This window comes from Triticum dicoccoides, chromosome 4A, assembly GCF_002162155.2.
Source record: "Triticum dicoccoides isolate Atlit2015 ecotype Zavitan chromosome 4A, WEW_v2.0, whole genome shotgun sequence".
Taxonomy (NCBI): domain Eukaryota; kingdom Viridiplantae; phylum Streptophyta; class Magnoliopsida; order Poales; family Poaceae; genus Triticum; species Triticum dicoccoides.
Genome location: NC_041386.1, coordinates 712,003,711 through 712,023,680, shown reverse-complemented (window position 1 = coordinate 712,023,680; position 19,970 = coordinate 712,003,711). Strand labels below are relative to the sequence as shown.

The following is a 19,970-nucleotide window of genomic DNA, read 5'->3' as shown; positions in this document are numbered from 1 at the left end:
CTTGCTGCAAACAGAAACTTTTGCACGCACGAGATTGGTTTTCATAAATCACAGAAACGTGATTTTCAGTTGATTATTTTTGCAGAAGATTAATAAACAAATTACCTAGGACTTCCTAATTTGGTAGAAGTTTTGGGGTTCCAGAAGTATTCGAGAGTTACAGATTGCTACAGACTGTTTTGTTTTTGACAGATTCTATTTTTCGTGTGTTGTTTGCTTATTTTGATCAATCTATGGCTAGTATCGGGGGGGTATGAACCATAGAGAAGTTGTAATACAGTAGGTTTAACACCAATATAAATAAAGAATGAGTTCATTACATTACCTTAAAGTGGTGGTTTGTTTTCTTGCACTAACGGAGCCTATGAGATTTTCTGTTGAGTTTTGTGTTGTGAAGTTTTCAGGTTTTGGGTAAAGATTTGATGGATTTTGGAATAAGGAGTGGCAAGAGCCTAAGCTTGGGGATGCCCAAGGCACCCCCAATGTAAAATTCAAGGACAACCAAAAGCCTAAGCTTTGTGATGCCCCGGAAGGCATCCCCTCTTTCGTCTTTGTCTATCGGTAACTCTACTTGAGGTTATATTTTTATTCACCACATGATATGTGTTTTGCTTGGAGCATCTTATATGATTTGAATCTTTGCTTTTTAGTTTACCACAATCATCCTTGCTGTACACACCTTTTGGGAGAGACACACATGAATCAGAATTTATTAGAATACTCTATGTGCTTCACTTATATCTTTTGAGCTAGATAATGTTGCTCTAGTGCTTCACTTACACCTTTTTAGAGCACGGTGGTGGTTTTATTTTGTAGAAATTATTGATCTCTCATGCTTCACTTATATTATTTTGAGAGTCTTTTAGAACAGCTTGGTAATTTGCTTTGGTTATAAAATTAGTCCTAATATGATGGGCATCCAAGTTGGGTAAAATAAAAACTTTCATATGGAGTGCATTAAACACCATGATAAATTTGATACTTGATAATTGTTTTGAGATATAAAGGTGGTAATGTTGGAGTCATGCTAGTTGGGTAATTATGAAATTGAGAAATACTTGTGTTAAAGTTGGCAAGTCCCGTAGCATGCACGTATGGTGAACGTTGTGTGACAAATTTGAAGCATGGAGTGTTCTTTGATTGCCTTTCTTATGAGTGGAGGTCGGGATCGCACGATGGTTAACTGCTACCAACCCTTCCCCTAGGAGCATGCGTAGTAGTACTTTGCTTCGAGGGCTAATAAACTTTTGCAATAAGTATATGAGTTCTTTATGACTAATGTGAGTCCATGGATTATACGCACTCTTACCCTTCCGCAATTTGGTAGCCTCTACGTACCATGCATTGCCCTTTCTCACCTTGAGAGTTGGTGCAAACTTCGCCGGTGCATCCAAACCCCGTGATATGATACACTCTATCACACATAAACCTCCTTATATCTTCCTCAAAACAGCCACCATACCTACCTATTATGGCATTTCCATAGCCATTCCGAGATATATTGCCATGCAACTTTCCACCGTTCCGTTTATTATGACACGCTCCATCATTGTCATATTGCTTTGCATGATCATGTAGTTGACATCGTATTTGTGGCAAAGCCACCTTTATATTTCTTTCATACATGTCGCTCTTGATTCATTGCATATCTCGGTACACCACCGGAGGCATTCACATAGAGTCATATTTTGTCCTAAGTATTGAGTTGTAATTCTTGAGTTGTAAATAAATAGAAGTGTGATGATTTCCATTATTAGAGCATTGTCCCATGTGAGGAAAGGATAATGGATACTATGATTCCCCCACAAGTCGGGATGAGACTCCGGACGAAATAAAAAAAAGAGAAAAAAAGAGGCCAAAGAAGGCCAAATAAAAAAATGAGAGAAAAAGAGAGAAGGGACAATGTTACTATCCTTTTTCCACACTTGTGCTTCAAAATAGCATCATGATCTTCATGACAGAGAGTTTCTTATTTTGTCACTTTCATATACTAGTGGGAATTTTTCATTGTAGAACTTGGCTTGTATATTCCAATGATGGGCTTCCTCAAAATGCCCCAGGTCTTCGTGAGCAGGCAAGTTGGATGCACACCCACTTAGTTTCTTTTTTATGAGCTTTCATACATTTATAGCTCTAGTGCATCCGTTGTACGGCAATCCCTACTCCTCGTATTGACATCAATTGATGGGCATCTCCATAGCCCATTGATTAGCCGCGTCAATGTGAGACTTTCTCCTTTTTTGTTTTCTCACATAATCCCTATCATCATCCTCTACTCCACCCATAGTGCTATGTCCATGCTTATGCTCATGTATTACGTGAGAGTAGAAAAGGCTGAAGCGCGTTAAAAAGTATGAACCAATTGCTTGGCTGAAAGTGGGGTTGTGCATGATGGGAGAATTTTGTGTGACGAAAATGAAGCATGGCCAAACTATATGATTTTATAGGGATAAGCTTTCTTTGGCTATGTTATTTTGATAAGACATAAACTGCTTGGTTAGCATGCTTGAAGTATTACTATGTTTATGTCAATATTAAATTTTTATCCTTAATCTTTTGGATCTGAACATTCATGCCACAATAAAGAGAATTACATTGAAAATTATGTTAGGTAGCATTCCACATCAAAAATTCTGTTTTTATCATTTACCTACTTGAGGACGAGCAGGAAATAAGCTTGGGGACGCTTGATACGTCTCCAACGTATCTATAATTTTTTATTGTTCCATGCTATTATATTATCTGTTTTGGATGTTTAATATGCTTTATTATGCACTTCTATATTATTTTTAGGACTAACCTATTAACCGGAGGCCCAGTGCAAATTGTTGTTTTTGCCTATTTCAGTGTTTCGCAGAAAAGAAATATCAAACGGAGTCCAAACGGAATGAAACCTTCGGGAGAATCATTTTTGAAACAAACGCAATCCAAGAGACTTGGAGTGGACGTCAAGGAAGCAACGAGGCGGCCACGAGGTAGGAGGGTGCGCCCAGGGGGGGTAGGCGCGCCCCACCCTCGTGAGCCCCTCGTGGCTCCACCAACCTACTTCTTTCACCTATATATACTCATATAACCCGAAAACATCCAGGAGCACTACGAAACCCTATTTCCACCGCCGCAACCTTCTGTACCCGTGAGATCCCATCTTGGGGCCTTTTCCGGTGCTCCACCAGAAGGGGAATCGATCACGGAGGGCTTCTACATCAACACCATAGCCTCTCCGATGATGTGTGAGTAGTTTACCACAGACCTTCGGGTCCATAGTTATTAGCTAGATGGCTTCTTCAATACAAAGTTCTCCTCGATCTTCTAGGAGATCTATCCGATGTAATACTTTTTGCGGTGTGTTTGTCGAGATCCGATGAATTGTGGGTTTATGATCAAGATTATCTATGAACAATATTTGATTCTTCTCTGAATTCTTATATGTATGATTTGATATCTTTGCAAGTCTCTTCAAATTATCAGTTTGGTTTGGCCTACTAGATTGATCTTTCTTGCAATAGGAGAAGTGCTTAGCTTTGGATTCAATCTTGCGGTGTCCGTTCCTAGTGACAGAAGGGGCAGCAAGGCACGTATTGCATTGTCGTCATCGAGGATAAAAAGATGGGGTTTATATCATATTGCTTGAGTTTATCCCTCTACATCATGTCATCTTGCTTAGTGCGTTACTCTGTTCTTATGAACTTAATACTCTAGATGCATGTTGGATAGCGGTCGATGTGTGAAGTAATAGTAGTAGATGCAGAATCGTTTCGATCTACTTGTCATGGACGTGATGCCTATATACATGATCATGCCTAGATATTCTCATAAATATGCGCTTTTCTATCAATTGCTCGACAGTAATTTGTTCACCCACCGTAAGATATGCTATCTTGAGAGAAGCCACTAGTGAAACCTATGGCCCCGGGTCTCTTTTCCATTGTATTATATCTCTTTTATTTACATTGCATCTAGTTTATTATTTTGCAATCTTTACTTTTCAATCTATACAACGAAAATACCAAAAACATTTTATCTTATTATCTCTATCAGATCTCACTTTTGCAAGTGCCCGTGAAGGGATTGACAACCCCTTTATGGCGTTGGTTGCAAGGTTCTTATTTGTTCGTGCAGGTACAAAGCGACTTGCATGTAACCTCCTACTGGATTGATACCTTGGTTCTCAAAAACTGAGGGAAATACTTACGCTACTTTGCTGCATCACCCTTTCCTCTTCAAGGGAAAACCAACGCATGCTCAAGAGGTAGCACAGATTGAGGAGGCGGAGGAGATAGCAAATAGAGTTTTCCAACTGATGGGTGAGTGGCAATGAATTCACCGTCGCAAGAGCAAGCAGAACACATCGGCGGTGAAGGAAAAATGGAGGCCTCCGGAGGAGGGGTGGGTGAAAGCCAATGTCGACGGAGCCACATCAAAGGGGGGTGACAGCGGAGGAGCTGGGATGATATTTCGAAACCACGACGGTGCTTTTCTCGGAGGCTTTTGCCATGTCCTCCCACCGAGGAGTGACCCAGCGAGGATGGAGCTCCTGGCTTGCAGGAGAGCCGCCCAGGTAGGTGAGGAGTTGAACATCGCCAACCTACATATCGAGATGGATTGCAAGGAGATCGTATGAAAACTTCAATGCACGGAGAAGGATTTTTCACCGCTGGGGCCTATTGGGGAGGAGGTCAAGCAACTGCTAACCTCGAGGGAGAGTTGGAAAGTATTGTGGGTTAGGCGTGATGTTAATAAAGCTGCCCACTTGTTACCTAGGGAAGCAGTGTCAAATAAGTTATGCAAGGTGTGGCTGCATGTGCCCCCAGACTTTATTTTGTAGACTGTCTCGGACGAGATCCCCACGTGGGATGGTTAAATAAAAGTGTGGTTGAGTTTAAAAAAAAGTTGCATCCCAAGATATGAGAATACAATGTTGATTAACCTATTTAATAGTCTCACCTTTGCTCGTTTAGATCCAATTTTCCTAATTTATATACGTCTTGTTTTTTTTGGGTATCAAGGAGCCATCTCAGGAATCATTGAGGAAATAAGACGTCTCATAATAAGGAAGGAAAGAGTCATTGACAGAATAAGGAAAGAAAGAAAGATCGAGAGAATAAGGAAAAGAAGAGGGATTCCATATGTGATTAGAAAAACAAAGAAGGAAAGAGGAAGGATATAGAAGGAAAGAGGGAATTAAATAATAACGCAACCCTGCGTCCGCCATGACTTTTTTTTAAAAAAAAAAGGAGGAATACCCGCGGCCTGCATCTGGACAATACATACGATCATTTTATTAATTATTAACACAAGACCTTACAAAGTCATAACAACAGTAAGACCAAAGGCACCATCTAAGCAACATCTGTCGCTACTCCTATCCAGTTGATGAAGGGGCGCTGATAGTCTGGGCCTAATACCAAACAGACCTCGCAGCCAAACCTAACATCTAAGACCCCGAGGTCCCAACCAGGACGCCTGCCGGGTATGGGCACCCACCAGTCCGGCGTGTTCCTCAATCAGGACGCCTGCCGGGTATGGGGCCACCGCAGCCACCTGCCACCAATCCATCTTCAGAGTTGTACTGTTGCATCGACCTTGCCCGGTCTAGCTGCCACCGACGCCACCACGATGCCAGACAGCGTCGACCTCCCGTGCGTGTCCATCACCACACATCTTACGCCAAGCCTCCGCTGCTCCTTGCCGCCAAGAACCGCCGCCATGAATATATAGAAACAAACACCGCTCTACCAAAGAAGCCATCCGCTGGTCCCCTGAGCCCGAGTGCATCTCCAAGAATGCTTGCATGTACGTCACAACTCAATTATGAGCCAGGAATATATATAAAACATGTGTATATGTTTTTTATGGAAACTTAGATCGTGGCCTGTCAAGATTTGAGTGATTAAAAAAAAATTAATAGGATGTACTAACGCGCGGCTTACACAGCATCACCCATGGCGGACATGACAGTAGCATGCAATCGGATCATCATCACATGTGCGGCCGGTCTCCCAGATCAGACGGTGTGGCGCCCATCGCATTGGAAGGCATGAGCAGACATGCCCGTGCATAAAGAATACAAGTTGATTTATATATGTATTTCCAAATAATAAAAAAGAAATTAAAGTAGTACATATATTTGATTTCTGTAAAATTAGCTTATAGGGCTTAAACATAAAAATTTAACCAGTAAAACAGGACATAAGATTAAAGTTAAAGTAAAGTATAATCAAATTCCAATCAAAGTAGACTATACTTTCTTTAAGAACAATAAGATATTCGACAAGAAAATTTAGTATCAATAGTTACTTCTCCTCGTATACCGAGAGACAATTTTTAATTATGCTCCAAAAATATCATAATTTTCCTACTTTGTCTGAGGCTTATTCAGTTAATTAGCCGCTGAATTTCTTCTTTGTGTCTAAATTTGTTGAACCGATTCATTTTTAACTGAATTGGTAGGTGTTTTTTTAGCTGCACATGCCACGGTTGAACTACTTCTTTATATCAAAACTGTTGATGTGAAGAACTAAGATACGATGTTGTAATACTAATATTTGACGTATCGAAATTGTTTAATTCAAGAGAAAAATATTATGTATAACACACGCAAAAGAAACTATGTCTAAATCACAATAAAAAAGTCATAATTTTTTGGGGTCATATGCTATATATTCCCGAGAATAAAATAAACCGTTACTCTTATTTTTCCGCTTGACTCAGAAGCACTCGTCACCAAAGTACAAGCTGTCGAACCCGAAGTCCCTGCTATGTGCGACACAAACTCTGCACTTTTCTTTATTATATTATAAAAAGATAGAGGATCTTTGTACAACGCTTCTAATATTATATTGTTTCTCATGTAACAGCGTGGAGGATTTCGAGGAGCTTGTTGATGTGGTAATATCTGGCGATGTGAGCCATTGCATTAGTGAAGTGAGGGTTTTTTTGTCTCCCATTGTAACACACGGGCATTTGTGCAATAAAACTATTAAAAAATTATTACCTATGTAGTACTACTTTAATTAGGCCCTCCAAGAAATGGATTGCGGCGGTGCTTAGGCCCTGTTTGGTTCATAAATCCTAGGATTTTTTTGAGTCCCTAAATCAATAAGTCCCCGGAAACAAACACCCTCTTATTTCATAAGTCCCAAATGCCCACTTTAAATCCCTATAAGTCCCTCCCTGTTTGGTTTAGATGGGACAAACAACGTGCCCCACCTCGTGTTAACTGCCATAGTACAGTACAGTACTTAGTATAATAACAATGGAAATCATTTGCAGATACGAGAAGCTATAAACAAGAGGAAACGCGCGGCAGTGACGCGGCCCTGACTGTAAAGCGTGATCCAAACTAATCATGCGGGCCAACCCCAACCAACACAGGCCATTCAAACCGGCAGGCAGCACACTCGTTGCCGCGGTGGCGTGCAGCCAGACCAGCAACCTCATCGACTTACCAAAACATACCAAACAATACCAAACCAACTATGCATCCATGCACTGCAACTAATAATACCTTCGCAACCTAATTAAACCGGCCAGGATAACACTAATTTCCCCCGCCTCCATCTACAAACAATCGCGGCACGACGGCACCATCTAAATATTTTATCAGGAAATCGAACAAATTTGATTATTCGTCAAATCGTTCACACTTTTTAACAATAATTGATCCACATTGTCAAGGCACGAGCCGATCGACGACAGATGGGCGCACGCAAGCATGAACGAATGAACGAATGGTGCAAGTTTTTCTTGGCACAAAAATATCCTCTGCGCAAGTGGGCGCATGCATATATGCGTGTTGTTGTCCTGGAATTAAGATCGGATCAAAGTTGTAATCTCATTCCTAATCTCGCGGTCAAGCGGCTTAAACAAGGCAAGGTGGGCATGGACCATTCGCCATTATTGAATCTCTCCAACGGTGTTGTGCGTGGTGGGATAATGACATGTTTTCTTCTTCTTCTTCTTTTTGGCGAATGGACAATGACATGTTTTCTTCTATATACTCTAGTGCTATATTATTTTGCGTGCATCTTTTTTCTCCTTTTCTCATTTGGACACAGAGATATTTATGGAGAGAGAGAGAGAGAGAGAGGAAAAACTGGCTGCGTGGAGATGGAAAATCCACTAGTCTCAGCAGCTCTTGTAGAGTTTTGATTTTGGTTAATTGTTTTTCTACTCTTGCATGGTTCGAAAGACAAAAGTGTGAGGTTTCTTTATGCATTTCTTTACTCAGTTATGGTTAAATTTGTACGGAAAATAATAATTCATTTATACACAACATAAACTCAAAATTTCCATCCACTCAAATTCATTGGACGTGCAAACACGATCCAAAAAACAGTGAAGTGGGAATCCAACTGCAGGTTTGAGGGAGGCTACGCATCCTGTGTTTTCTCACCCAGAGGTTATACTACACTCTGCTCTTAAGTGAGAGGCGTCATTCTAATTAATAAAAGGGTTGATAACGGGACAAATAATTATACGACCTTTCTTCATATTCAAACCATGGAGTATCTTTTTGAAAATTTTCATCGTAAAAAGAATTCTTAGAAAATCGGAGGGCGGAAATCCTACTTCATAGATGAGGTTTGTTTGATTTGTAGGTTTAATACAATAATAAAGTCACGGTGATTCTCCACGACAACTACTCCATTTCCACTATATAAAAACTCACAGTTTTCATCCACTCGAATTCCTTGGACGGTGCAAACACAATCCTAAAGACCATAATTTTTTTGCAAATCTGGCTTCTTTCCCCCCTTTATATCTTGTTTGTTTCTGGAATCATACTCCCTCCGTCCAGAAATACTTGTCAACAAAATGAATAGAAGGGGACGTATGTAGATGTATTTTAGTTCTAGATACATCCTTTTTTGTCCATTTTGATGACAAGTATTTTCGGACGAAGGAAGTACGAATGAAGTAGGCCCTTGCCGTTTCTCAAAGGCAAGGATATGCTTGCAGGATCTAGGTAAATCTAAACCTGTCTTATTTAGTTAACCTAACTAGAAAGTTACTGTCATGGTAGTCGGCGGGCGTTCGTCGCCACTTGACAATAAACAAACAACGGAGCTTTCCTTCCTGGAAACCCCAGAGCAGAAAAATATCGCTGGCGGGCACGTGGAAGGGGAGACCATCCGTTCATCCACCTCACCCGTCCTCCTCGTCGTGGGCCGAAAGGAACCGCGGGGAGCCCCGTTCTGCGAAACCCATGTTCCTCAGGGGTCAATATACAAAAGGGCGGCCGCCACGTCGGACCCACCGACGGACGGGATAAATAACGAGAGGAAGAGGGACACGCCGAGACGGAAGCAGACAGAGAGAGAGAGAGGCAGAGGCAGAGGCAGAGGAGAAAAATCAATCCACCACCGAGCAGAGAAGACCTCCGCCGGCGCTGCCGCGGTGTTGACCCCTCCCCCCACGCTGGATCCCCCCACGGCGGCGGGCGCGTCCTTCGGCGGCGGCGGCGCGTTGTTATGCCGAGAGGCGCCCAGGTACTTGCCGTCCCGCCACGCCACGCGGTTCTCTCCGCTCCGCTCTGCTACGTCATGTTCCCGTCCCCGCGCGATCCCGGAATCCGATTCCGGCGCGGCGGCTCGGTAGGATCGGCGCGGGAGGGGTTTGGGCGATTGTTTGAGTGTATAATTCGGGTTTGGCCGGTGGGATTCGCGCGGCTGCGGCTCGGTCGCGGCGGCGCGGGGGTCTGAGATCCGGGGGGGAGGGTTTGGTCCGATCGGCGGGCGATTCGCCGGGCTGGGTCGCCGCCGTTGTTGGTAAAACCGGGGAGGGTTTGGCGGGTGGAATCGGTGCGTGCCTGGCCGGTGAATTATGCGCTCGGCGGTGCTGGTGTTCACCACTAGTTTCCTAGATTTAGGCGAATTCGGCTACGTGTTCTGGTCTGGGCGCTATATATTTGATCCATATATATGATTCTATTATACTGTAGCAGTGGGTGGTGGCACGGGCATAGTTTCGTCCGGCTCATCTGCTTTGATGAATCCTGCAGCGATTCAGCTGTGCATCGTGCTGTCTTCCTTGCGCGGATTTGTAGGTACTGATGGATGATGCAAGCACGGGTCGATGTTGGTGGGGTTCGCACGGCTGTGGCTCTGTCGGCGCTAGCGCGGTCTAGGATATGGGTAGGGGGTTTGGTCAGATCGACGCGAGATTCGCTGGTTTTGGCTGCTGGTGTTGCTGGTAGAATCCGGGGGAGTTTGGCAGGGGGGATCACAGCCTGTGTCTGGTCAGTGAATTGTGCGGGAAATTCGTTCGGTGGTGTTAAGTTGCCATCACAGTTGGCATTACTTGCGTGAATTTGAAGGTAGGAAGAAGGAATGGATGACGGGAACACATGGTTGTTGTGCTGGTTACGTGTTTTGGTTACTTTGTTATATCCTGACTCGTCGCATGATGTTCTGATCATGCTTATGCTGTTAGTATAATGAGTCACCATAATTAGCGGAAGGTTTGATTAGACCAAACTGTGAGTTTTCTTTTGGAGAAACACTATTATTATGGGGCTGTTGCTTTGAAGAAACGGGGTTTACCATGGCAGCATTCCATTGTCGTCTGCTAAGTTTGGCTCTGATGTATTGGGCTACCACCTCGTGTCACACGCTTTCAGCTATAGGTCTGTTGCTTACGAACAACTTTTGTATTTGCAGGTTTCAACACCATTCGCCTCTGGGTTTCTAGCATTCTCAGAAAGGATATGGAGCGCACCCTCTATGCAAGTTCCCCTGTATCCCACGTCTCGCTGCTTGAGCAAGTTCTTGGCTGGAGATTTTGTCTTTACGGAGACTTCCTTGTCATCTCCTTCGTCAATTGCACCTGAAGAACACACCTGGCTTAGCGACTACCGTGCCTGGTCCCATGCTACTGGACATTAGGGCCGACTAGTGATTGCGGTGCACATCTATTCGAGCATGGTGCGTCTCTTCTCTGGCAACATTTTCATAATTTTTGCCGTGGCACTGGTCAGCCAGCAAAAGTTACCATCAGAACTTCTTTGGACACTTGGGATCTAACCCGTAGATCCTCCTTGTCGGTTACAAGCTCTAGGTATGCTCTTATCCGAGAAGCCAGTAGCACAATAATTTTCATGGCACTTTTCTGTTTTTATTGTCACTGTCTCATGTATCTCTCGCTCTCAGCAGGTTCTGGTTTTCTTTGCTTCTGTCAGCTCTCTTCTCCTCTATCACTGCGAGTTTTCAGTTTGTACGGCTTGATCTTTGGTGTGTATAGTGTGCACTGTTCTTCATCAGGCTTCACTTCTGATGGCGTAACGTGAGGGTATGCTTGAAAGTTTTGAATTTAAGCAGGACAATGCATGACTCAGCCATGAAGCATAATTAGGAATGTGAACATTAGCATTTCTTCCAACGATCTAATCCACCCTGTTTAATTTCAGGGCAAAGGTGTTCCAAGTTTATTTGTCACAAAGTATGGGTATTGCTTACAGACGTTTGAAAAAAGCCTGCAGTGACTTTGGTGATCTACTCTCCAAAGACATTCCGGCAATACGCGTATGAGTCTTGTTTGTGTTTATAGGACTGTTCAAAAATAAGGACAGCTTTGCACTCTAGCTAATAAAATGGAGAGGTGAGTTGACTCTTTCCCTCTTTTGCCAGATGACAATGAGCTTCCAACACTGTACATACTTGCTAACTTTTTTTCTTATATTTGCGATACAGGTATAACATTATTACGGAAGTGGGTGATGGTACGTTTGGTAGTGTTTGGCGTGCAATCAATAAAGAAAGTGGCGAAGTGGTATGTCACTACTTGCCCAATATTTGCATGTTATGCATTACTTTTTGCATTGTTGTGCTGGAGGTTAGCAAGCCTGGGGCTGTTTATTATATTTCTACTAAATAATGTGAAACACTTCCTTTTCAGTTTGCATTGTTACACTCTGATATATCTTCACGACTAGCAGATATTCTTATGTTGCCACTGCAATACCTGGATTTTCTTTCACCTTGTTGACATATATGCATATGCCTGTTCTTCACAGGTCGCAATCAAGAAAATGAAGAAAAAATATTTTTCTTGGGAGGAGTGCATCAATCTCCGTGAAGTGAAGGTATGTGATGTTACATAACATGTAGCCATATTGCATGGCTTCCTTCACTTCATTTGATTAAATGTATATGTTTCAACTTCAACAGTCCCTCCGAAGGATGAACCATCCAAACATTGTGAAGCTCAAGGAGGTCATAAGAGAGAATGACATGTTGTTCTTTGTTTTTGAATACATGGTACAGACTATTGATATTTTGTTTTGAGGTTTTTGTTTTGTTTTTATAATCAGTATAAGTTGACTAATGTTTTATGTGCTCTACGTGGGGTTGTTAGGAATGCAATCTCTATCAGCTGATGAAGAGCAAGGGCAAGCCTTTTTCGGAGACTGAGATCCGGAACTGGTGCTTTCAAGTATTTCAAGCTCTTAGTCACATGCATCAACGTGGATACTTTCATCGTGACCTTAAGCCTGGTATGGCATACTCCCTGGACTCTGGAGTTGTTAATAATGTTTATTGTAATTGTGGGTCTATGTTTATTTATGTGGTCTAGTGTTAGAGCCTAGACCGATACTTGAAGAAGTGTATAAAAGAGCATTACCAGTATCCATCCCTCGTTGTGTGTGGTTAAAAAAGAACAGTTTGAGAACATCTTTTGTTTTTCATCTTTCCACCTATGCTCCTTGTCAGAAGCTGTGGTTTCATGCAATTTTTAGTTTGAACAACTCAAGAAATCAAGTCTAGTAGCTGTGGATGGGTAACCATCCAGTCGGCCATTGACCGACAAGGCTAACACTGCTAAAAAACATTTTGAGCGGTTTTATTGATCCTTTTTTTTTAATTGATTATGCGTTCCCTTGCTCTTGACAGAAAGTGTGCACCATGTGGGATATATATGTAAAGGTAGCAGTAATGACAGATAAAATTAGGCATAATAGGGACACTTGAAAGACTAGTTGTATATGACTAACATGTGTCGGTAAAAAGGGAGTCAACAATCCTTGTTATCCTTAAATGCTACTGTGTTCCATTTGGAGAGTTCAGATTGACCTTATTTATTGGCATTAGTAAACAAGAACCATCATCTTTTGCTCTTTTGACCTTTTGTTATTTCAGAAAATCTGCTAGTTACAAAGGAGCTCATCAAGGTAGCTGATTTTGGGCTTGCTCGTGAGATTATTTCTGAACCACCATACACAGAATATGTGTCAACTCGCTGGTAGGCTACTTCAGTCTTAAACAGCTTAAATCATAGTACATACACGGCACTAAAGCAAGGATACTAATGTTTACTGCCAAATTAGGTATCGTGCCCCAGAGGTTCTACTTCAAGCTTCTGTTTACAGCTCAGCAGTTGGTGAGTGGAGAATATTATTTCCTTTACAAGAAAGCAAATTGCTACAATTTGCAATGTGCTGATTCCCTGTTGCTTTTCTAGACATGTGGGCTATGGGTGCCATTATTGCAGAGCTTTTTTCGCACCGACCTCTTTTCCCAGGCTCAAGGTACACATGATCCTTTTTCTGCTGAGCCTCATTTGGTTCCCCTATTCTCTTGGTTGTTGTGCCCAATTTAATTGAAGATTTTTAAGTTGGTCCTAATAGTTTGCTGGGAGCTAAATATTAGGCAAAGATGCTGTTGATTATATATGAAATAACCATCATCGGCCACTTTAATAAGTGAACCCATTTTTTGTATAGTCTAGAAAGCACCCCATAATGTGAAAAAATTGATGTGGTGATTCTTTTGTGGTATGTTCTTCCAAGTAGTTGCTCAAGTGAGGCCATTTTTGTAACTTTATTCTTTGTCCCTCAGTGAAGCGGATGAGATATACAAAATCTGTAGCATTCTTGGCACACCAAATCAGCATACTTGGGCTGGAGGACTGCAGCTGGCAGCATCTATCCATTTTCAGTTTCCTCAGGTAGAATCTTTTGATACCCCTCCTCGCTCTCCAGTCCTGAGATTATTACGAGCTATTGATGACTAAATGCTGTTCCATATTCTCAACAGTCTGGAAGCATAAATCTTTCAGAAGTGGTTCCCACAGCAAGTGAAGACGCGCTGAACCTTATTTCGGTAAGTATCATATCACCAGTTTCTGTCTGTCCTTAAAGTAGTGGCGAAGCGATCATGTTCAGATTAATGATTGGCTTCAACTTTTGCATTTGCCACAGTGGCTTTGCTCATGGGACCCACGTAAAAGGCCAACCGCAGTGGAGGTTTTGCAGCATCCCTTCTTTCAGGTCATAATATTTCCATCGTCTTTCCATACCACACTAGATGATGCATTGATTTGGTTCGTGGACCTGACAAAAATTGTTTATGTCAGCCATGCTTCTATGTCCCCCCTTCACTTCGTTTTAGATCGACCGGATATGCAACAACACCACCATCAGGTTTGTCAAATATTCTCACGCTTATATGACTTGTATCATTTCCGCTAGAATACCGTTGTTGAAGCAATTCAAATAATGGAATCTGCAGTTGGGGCTAAAGGAGCTATGGACCAGAAGAATGCTAGGAGATACCCTGTGGGGACTTTATCCAACGGGAGACCGGCAGTCAATAACTCGTACCTGAGCACCAACGCCCCAGCAAGAGCAGCTGGCGTGCAAAGGAAGCTAGAGTTGGATCATCAGGTGAAACCAATGGGAGACCATAAGCTGACGAAGGAGAACGCCATGAACCAGCCCTGGTCCAGACTATCACCAGCACCAGTGAGGAGCAACGGTGAGTATTGTTGTTTTGTTCCTTTAAATCATGTATGTAGTGGTGTACTTGGAATGCTGCTTTATGTTTCGTTCAAAGTCTATGATTTTGCGCTTTCCTGATGTGTGATTTGGTTCATGTGCTGCAGGGAACTACCTCGCCCCGAAGGAGCACATCCCTCGCGGCGGCGGCGCGCCTGACATAGCCGAGAAGCTGTCCCAGCTGTCGATGGCCTCCACCACCAACCGGGCGCCGACCGTGCCTTCCGGCAGGTTTGCTGACCTGAAGGGCACTAGTAGAGCCCACCAACCGGAGCCCGTGAGGCGGCCCGTGCCTCTGGGACCCAGGGACACGTGGCACGCCCGGAACGACCCCTTCCGGCGCACCTACGAGATGCCGGGCGAGAGGGCCCTCCTCCAGAGGAAGCTCGTCAGCTGAGGACCATCCCACCGACTCCCGCCCGCCACAATAATCCAGCGGCCTCCTTCCCGGGTGGTCGCCGCCGCCAAGTTTATGTCTCTTTCATCGTTCGTGTTGTGATTGAAAATAAAGGCCAGTCCCCGGCCCTCGCGTCTGCGCGGAGGCGGTGGGGAGACTGAAGAGTACTGCCGTGTTTCCTTTGGGCTTTCGAGTTTGAGAAACGTGGATGATGATTATATGCTTTTGTGATTTGTGTGCGAACCAACGATCGCTTGCGCAGATTATGTGACTTTGTGTGTGGAGCCACTGATGTCTCGTGGTTATACTTGTTGATTGCTCTGGTCGTTGATCCATTGGAGATGCTTTGCTTGCTCACATGGTTCAGTCATGTCCTGCATCTGCATGGCTGGCGATGTTTGTTTACTCCCGTGGGTATTACTCTATGTAGTAGCAGACAGATGCTGCGGGAGCTGTCATGGATCGCGTGACGTGACGTATTTTTTATTTCAGTTGCGAGTACCGGCGACGGCGACGGCGACGCGAGGGATGATGGATTGGTTTCTGTTCCTGTGGGCGTTATGGTCAGACCGCGTGGGCATCATCATCATCATGTGTGTAATGTTTGACTACGTAGCAGCAGCAGTGCAGTAAAACTAGTACTAGTAGTACGTACGTAGGCCTTTTGGGACCGAGGAGGCGACGTCCGCCGCTGCCAAAACCCTCCATCCATCCATCCCTTGGCCGCTCGCCTGCATTCACCAGATCAGACGGCCTCAGCCCCAAAAGCTGCGTTGCTTCAGCGCCATGCCCCCCCCCTCATCACGTGCATGTCTTCTTCTTCTTGACCAGGGGAAACATCGTCGTGCCTCCCGTGTGCATTGTTTACACTACCCTGCGTGCTGGTGCTGGGTCACTTTTATTCTTTTCCAGCTTTGAATCCATGGTAAGATTAGGCATGCCAAATAATTTGCATCAACCCAATCAGCCTCACGGTACATACAAAAATCTTTAGACCAAAGACGGGTCTTGCCTGGTACCGCCGGTTCTTTTCAGTCCGCATGTAAGTTTTGCCCCTAGTCAAAAGTATCTCTGTCTTGACCAAACCTATAGAAAAATAATATCGACATTCACAATGTCAAATCAATATTATTAGATTCTAGTTCCATAGTGTGCACACCATATGTTGATGTTTTTTGATAGTATAAATTTGGTCAAACACTGCAAAGTTTGACTTGACACAAATCTAATAGGCGGAGTAGAAAAGACCGGAGGCGGTACACTTCTACAGATCCAAGTAGGTTTGAACTCCAGAGATGGAAGTCGGTAGATAAAAACATTGGAAGTTGTAATGTCAAGCTGAATGTTATGCTAGAGAACCTATCCAAGTGAAACATGATGCAAATGGAGCTTCACAAGAGAGAAGAAGAAGGGAACCTTGTTCCGCGCAACTCTACCTATTCCTGTCCTGATAGTTTCCTTTCTCTAAGCATTGCAGCTGTATCCCGATAAGCTATTTTGAATCAAAAGATACACATTTTTGCAAATAGTAGAAAAGATGAATCAGGGTTACTGCAAGCTTCACAAGAAACATAAGACAGGCCGCGTCCCAGGATGATTTCCGTGTCCAAGTAAGCAACATCAGAGTCATCATTCAACACAAACAAATAGGCAGTTACACGATACATTCCACAAGATGATCTGCCGCAACGACACACGCAAACACCTACAGGTTCGACATTGAGCGTACAAAGCAACGTGGAATCTTGAAAAAACAGCTACTGCAGGTTCCTCTTATCTCACGACACGCAAGGGTTTTGCTCTTAAACCAAGTTCATAGCACGAACGAATACAATGGACACAAAGAACCACGAGAGACCACAGCGCAGGTGCACGTGCACGCCCTGCACCTGCCGCTCACACCCGTCAATCGCCTGCAGCAACAGAGCAAACACAATGAGCAAATTCAAAAGATTCGAAGAGTAAAGGCTTCAAAATATTTGAGCCACTGAAGGTGGCGGGAGAGGACCCACATCGAGGCATCGGGATGGAGATCGAGAGCTGGGTCGTCGAGAAGGAGGTGCCGTTGGAGCGCTCGTCGTCCATCTCCGACCACGAGTCCCGCCTCCCCGGCCACTCGTCGAAGAAGGGCCTCAGCGGCTGGTTCTCCTGCTTGACATTTCCCATGAGCCCTCCACCTCCACCTCCACCTCCTCCACCTCCACCACCGAAAGAGCGGCGGTCCTGCTCCTGGGAGTGGGACAGCGAGGCGATGGTTACCTGCCCAAGCTCCTGCGACGGCTCATAGTGGGAATACGAGAAGCCGCCTTGCATGAGGCCGGAATCTCTAGGTTTCGACAGTTGGTACGGGGGCAGGCTGGACCCCATCGAGTGCCACGAGCTGTCCGTTGGGGAATCGATGGTGAAGCCCCTGTTGTTGTTTCCTGATGCTCCAGAGAAGAAGCTCAGTTCACCCACATCAGATTTAGCTCCAAGGGAGTATCTGCATCACATTGAATACATTAAAACTGTAAATTGCTGCAAGAAAAAATTAATATGTGAACCAACCAAAAGTTTAGACAGGTCCAACTCTAGCATTAGGATCCCTTGTGGCATGAAATGAGATAAAATAAACATGCGCTGGTGATAAAGATCACAAGACAGTTCCAAGTCCGCAGTGGTTTATAGGCTGGGCCACAACTTGAATGTAGAGCATCTACTCGACAGCGCAAGCAAGGTACTGATACCAAGTTGGTACGAAAGGAGAGCCAGTGAAAATGGCTGACAGATGGGAAAAATAAATTAGATGCATCGGCAAAATGCTCTCAAACCCCTAAGGCAAGGGCAAATCAATTCAAAAAGCTTTCCTATACAAAGGCAGAAGAGCATTGCTTGCCTATAGGGAAAAAACTACATTTGAAAGTGGGCATGCAGTTGAAATATGAGATGATGTGCAAAAGACCACGAAGCAAATTACTTACAAAAAGATGGAACTAGACTTTAGAGGTTATGTACCCAAAAAGTATAGTGCATGGTACAGGCAGCAGACTGCTTCAGATTTATAATTAATTGCATCATAAAAGCATCAGTTAGGGTACAAGAGGCCACGGAAAGTTGCTCTTACAATAATAACACTAGAAAAAACAACAATATAGCACGGGCTACAAGTACAAGCATCACACAGATAATATGATTGCAGCCTCAAGAAAAAGCCATAAATTGTAACTGTGAGTACAAAAGGTCTCAGCTGTGGTAATGCTGATACTGCAGTACAGCGTAGAAAGAAATAAGGAAGATCATGGCACTATTAGTTATGAGACTTACTCCCTCCGTTCCAAAATAGATGACCCAACTTTGTACTAACTTTAGCGCAAAGTTAAGACAAAGTTGAGTCATCTATTTTGGAACGAAGGGAGTAGCTCTAAACGTACAACAAAAACAAGCATGGCAATCAATATCATGAGCAGCTGTAAATACAATGAAAATGAGCATCATCGAACAACTAATCAATGCTGACAAGCCTATTTCAAGTAAGCATCCAACATCAAGAATGAGAGGCAAAATGGGAGCAAAAACATACTTGCCGCCGTATGATGAGGCGTCGACGTGCATCTGCGACGAGCCAGCCCCGCCGAGGGACAGGCCATGGGTTTTAGCCCCAGCCGGGAGGGAGGGGAGCGGCTCGGCGTCGCGGGCCGCGGACGTGACGGCGGACAGCGGGGGCTGCTGCGACTGGTGCGCAGGGGAAGCAGACTTGGATTCCACAGGCTTTCTTGAACGGTTGCGGCCACGGTGCATGTGGCGCTCGCAGTACTTGGAGTCGGGGTGCGCCTCCTTGGAGCACCGCCACTTCTTGCCGTCGGTGCGCCGGCACCGCCACGGCTCCGGGTCGAGCTTCTTGCCATAGTAGGCGTAGTAACTCACTGCAACAATCCATGAATCAGCACATTTAATCCACACAACCATCACCACTCATTCACTCATTGATCCATTGATTCCAATCAAGAGGTATAGATCAGAGACACATTAACATCTCACCAACCATACAGAGATGCTTCCCCTTGGTCACAGGTGCGAGCAAAGAATCAAACAGCTAGCTCGCTTGACCGAATATATAGATATATAAGCAAAGATCCACGCAAGTTGCAGCCGCAGACATGTTTATCCATGAATAAAAGTACCGGAGCTCAATCAAATCGATCCCAGTAATAAGCATCAAAGCACCGCCATTTCCGCCTCCCGAGAAAGAGACGCGCTTTTTTAAGTGCCCAACAGGGGGCATCCAATCCAATCCGTCTCCGCGAGATTCTCGACGAATAACTAAAGCGAAAGCGAAAGCGGGGGGAAGGGGAGGAAGGTCGCTTACTGGAGGGATGGTGGTGGTGGTAGAAGGGCGAGGCGGCGGGGCTGGCGAAGGAGAAGGTGGTTCCGGCGGCGCCGGCGGCGGGGTGGTGGGGGCGGATGGGGAGCAGGAGATCGGGCGGCACGGGCACGCCTGCCATGAGGTACTTGTAAATCAGCGCCTGCTGCTCCAGCTCGGCCCACTGCGCCGGCGTGAACACCGGCCCCGCGCCCCGCTGCATCTGCATCTGCATCTGCTGCTGCTGCTGCTGGCCGTAGCCCCCCAGCCCCATCCCCATCGCCGCCGACGAGCTCAGCATCTCCAGCGGCGTAAAGCCTCCGCCTTGGAGCAAGATAGTAGTAGGCCCGGCTCCTCCTCTCGGCGCAAGGCAAGGCGGGCGAGAACGCGCGGCGGGGCACGGCGGTCAGGTGGGGGTTGGGGGGTTCTTGGTGGCGGCCATCAATGGAGGGGAGGGAGGG

General features: G+C 44.7%; 2 protein-coding genes across 4 annotated transcripts; one reads left to right on the top strand and one right to left on the bottom strand.

Moving 5' to 3' along the window:
- Window positions 1-9,306: 9,306 nt before the first annotated feature.
- On the top strand, window positions 9,307-15,505 carry LOC119288087 (cyclin-dependent kinase F-4-like). Of its 3 annotated transcripts, none has more exons than XM_037567705.1 (17): window positions 9,307-9,491; window positions 10,662-11,058; window positions 11,154-11,289; window positions 11,408-11,598; window positions 11,691-11,769; window positions 12,014-12,082; window positions 12,168-12,257; window positions 12,355-12,493; window positions 13,137-13,239; window positions 13,325-13,377; window positions 13,459-13,525; window positions 13,836-13,944; window positions 14,034-14,099; window positions 14,198-14,266; window positions 14,353-14,419; window positions 14,508-14,753; window positions 14,881-15,505. In XM_037567705.1, the coding sequence occupies exons 4-17, from the start codon at window positions 11,591-11,593 to the stop codon at window positions 15,168-15,170; spliced, it is 1,455 nt and encodes a 484-aa protein (XP_037423602.1). In that variant the 5' UTR covers window positions 9,307-9,491; window positions 10,662-11,058; window positions 11,154-11,289; window positions 11,408-11,590; the 3' UTR covers window positions 15,171-15,505. The 3 variants fall into 3 exon arrangements, with proteins under 3 accessions (XP_037423602.1, XP_037423603.1, XP_037423604.1); XM_037567706.1 differs by having other exon boundaries at window positions 11,151-11,289; XM_037567707.1 differs by lacking the exons at window positions 11,154-11,289; window positions 11,408-11,598 and having other exon boundaries at window positions 10,662-10,864.
- Window positions 15,506-16,729: 1,224 nt separating this feature from the next.
- Window positions 16,730-19,964, bottom strand: LOC119288085 (growth-regulating factor 5-like). The gene is made up of 4 exons (XM_037567704.1): window positions 19,516-19,964; window positions 18,730-19,072; window positions 17,183-17,652; window positions 16,730-17,083 (listed from the first exon to the last, which is right to left on the bottom strand). The coding sequence occupies exons 1-4, from the start codon at window positions 19,808-19,810 to the stop codon at window positions 17,076-17,078; spliced, it is 1,116 nt and encodes a 371-aa protein (XP_037423601.1). The 5' UTR covers window positions 19,811-19,964; the 3' UTR covers window positions 16,730-17,075.
- Between the last annotated feature and the right edge of the window lie 6 nt (window positions 19,965-19,970).

What these genes read in the sequence shown, in the direction of transcription:
- LOC119288087 (XM_037567707.1), top strand. An exon ending in CTTAGCGACTACCGTGCCTG is followed by an intron (nt 10,865 to 11,690) that starts GTCCCATGCTAC and finishes TTTGCGATACAG; the next exon opens with GTATAACATTATTACGGAAG. An exon ending in CCTCTTTTCCCAGGCTCAAG is followed by an intron (nt 13,526 to 13,835) that starts GTACACATGATC and finishes TTTGTCCCTCAG; the next exon opens with TGAAGCGGATGAGATATACA.
- LOC119288085 (XM_037567704.1), bottom strand. Translation starts at nt 19,810, where the DNA reads ATGCTGAGCTCGTCGGCGGCGATGGGGATGGGGCTGGGGGGCTACGGC. An exon ending in CCACCACCACCATCCCTCCA is followed by an intron (nt 19,073 to 19,515) that starts GTAAGCGACCTT and finishes GGATTGTTGCAG; the next exon opens with TGAGTTACTACGCCTACTAT. An exon ending in GCCTCATCATACGGCGGCAA is followed by an intron (nt 17,653 to 18,729) that starts GTATGTTTTTGC and finishes AATGTGATGCAG; the next exon opens with ATACTCCCTTGGAGCTAAAT.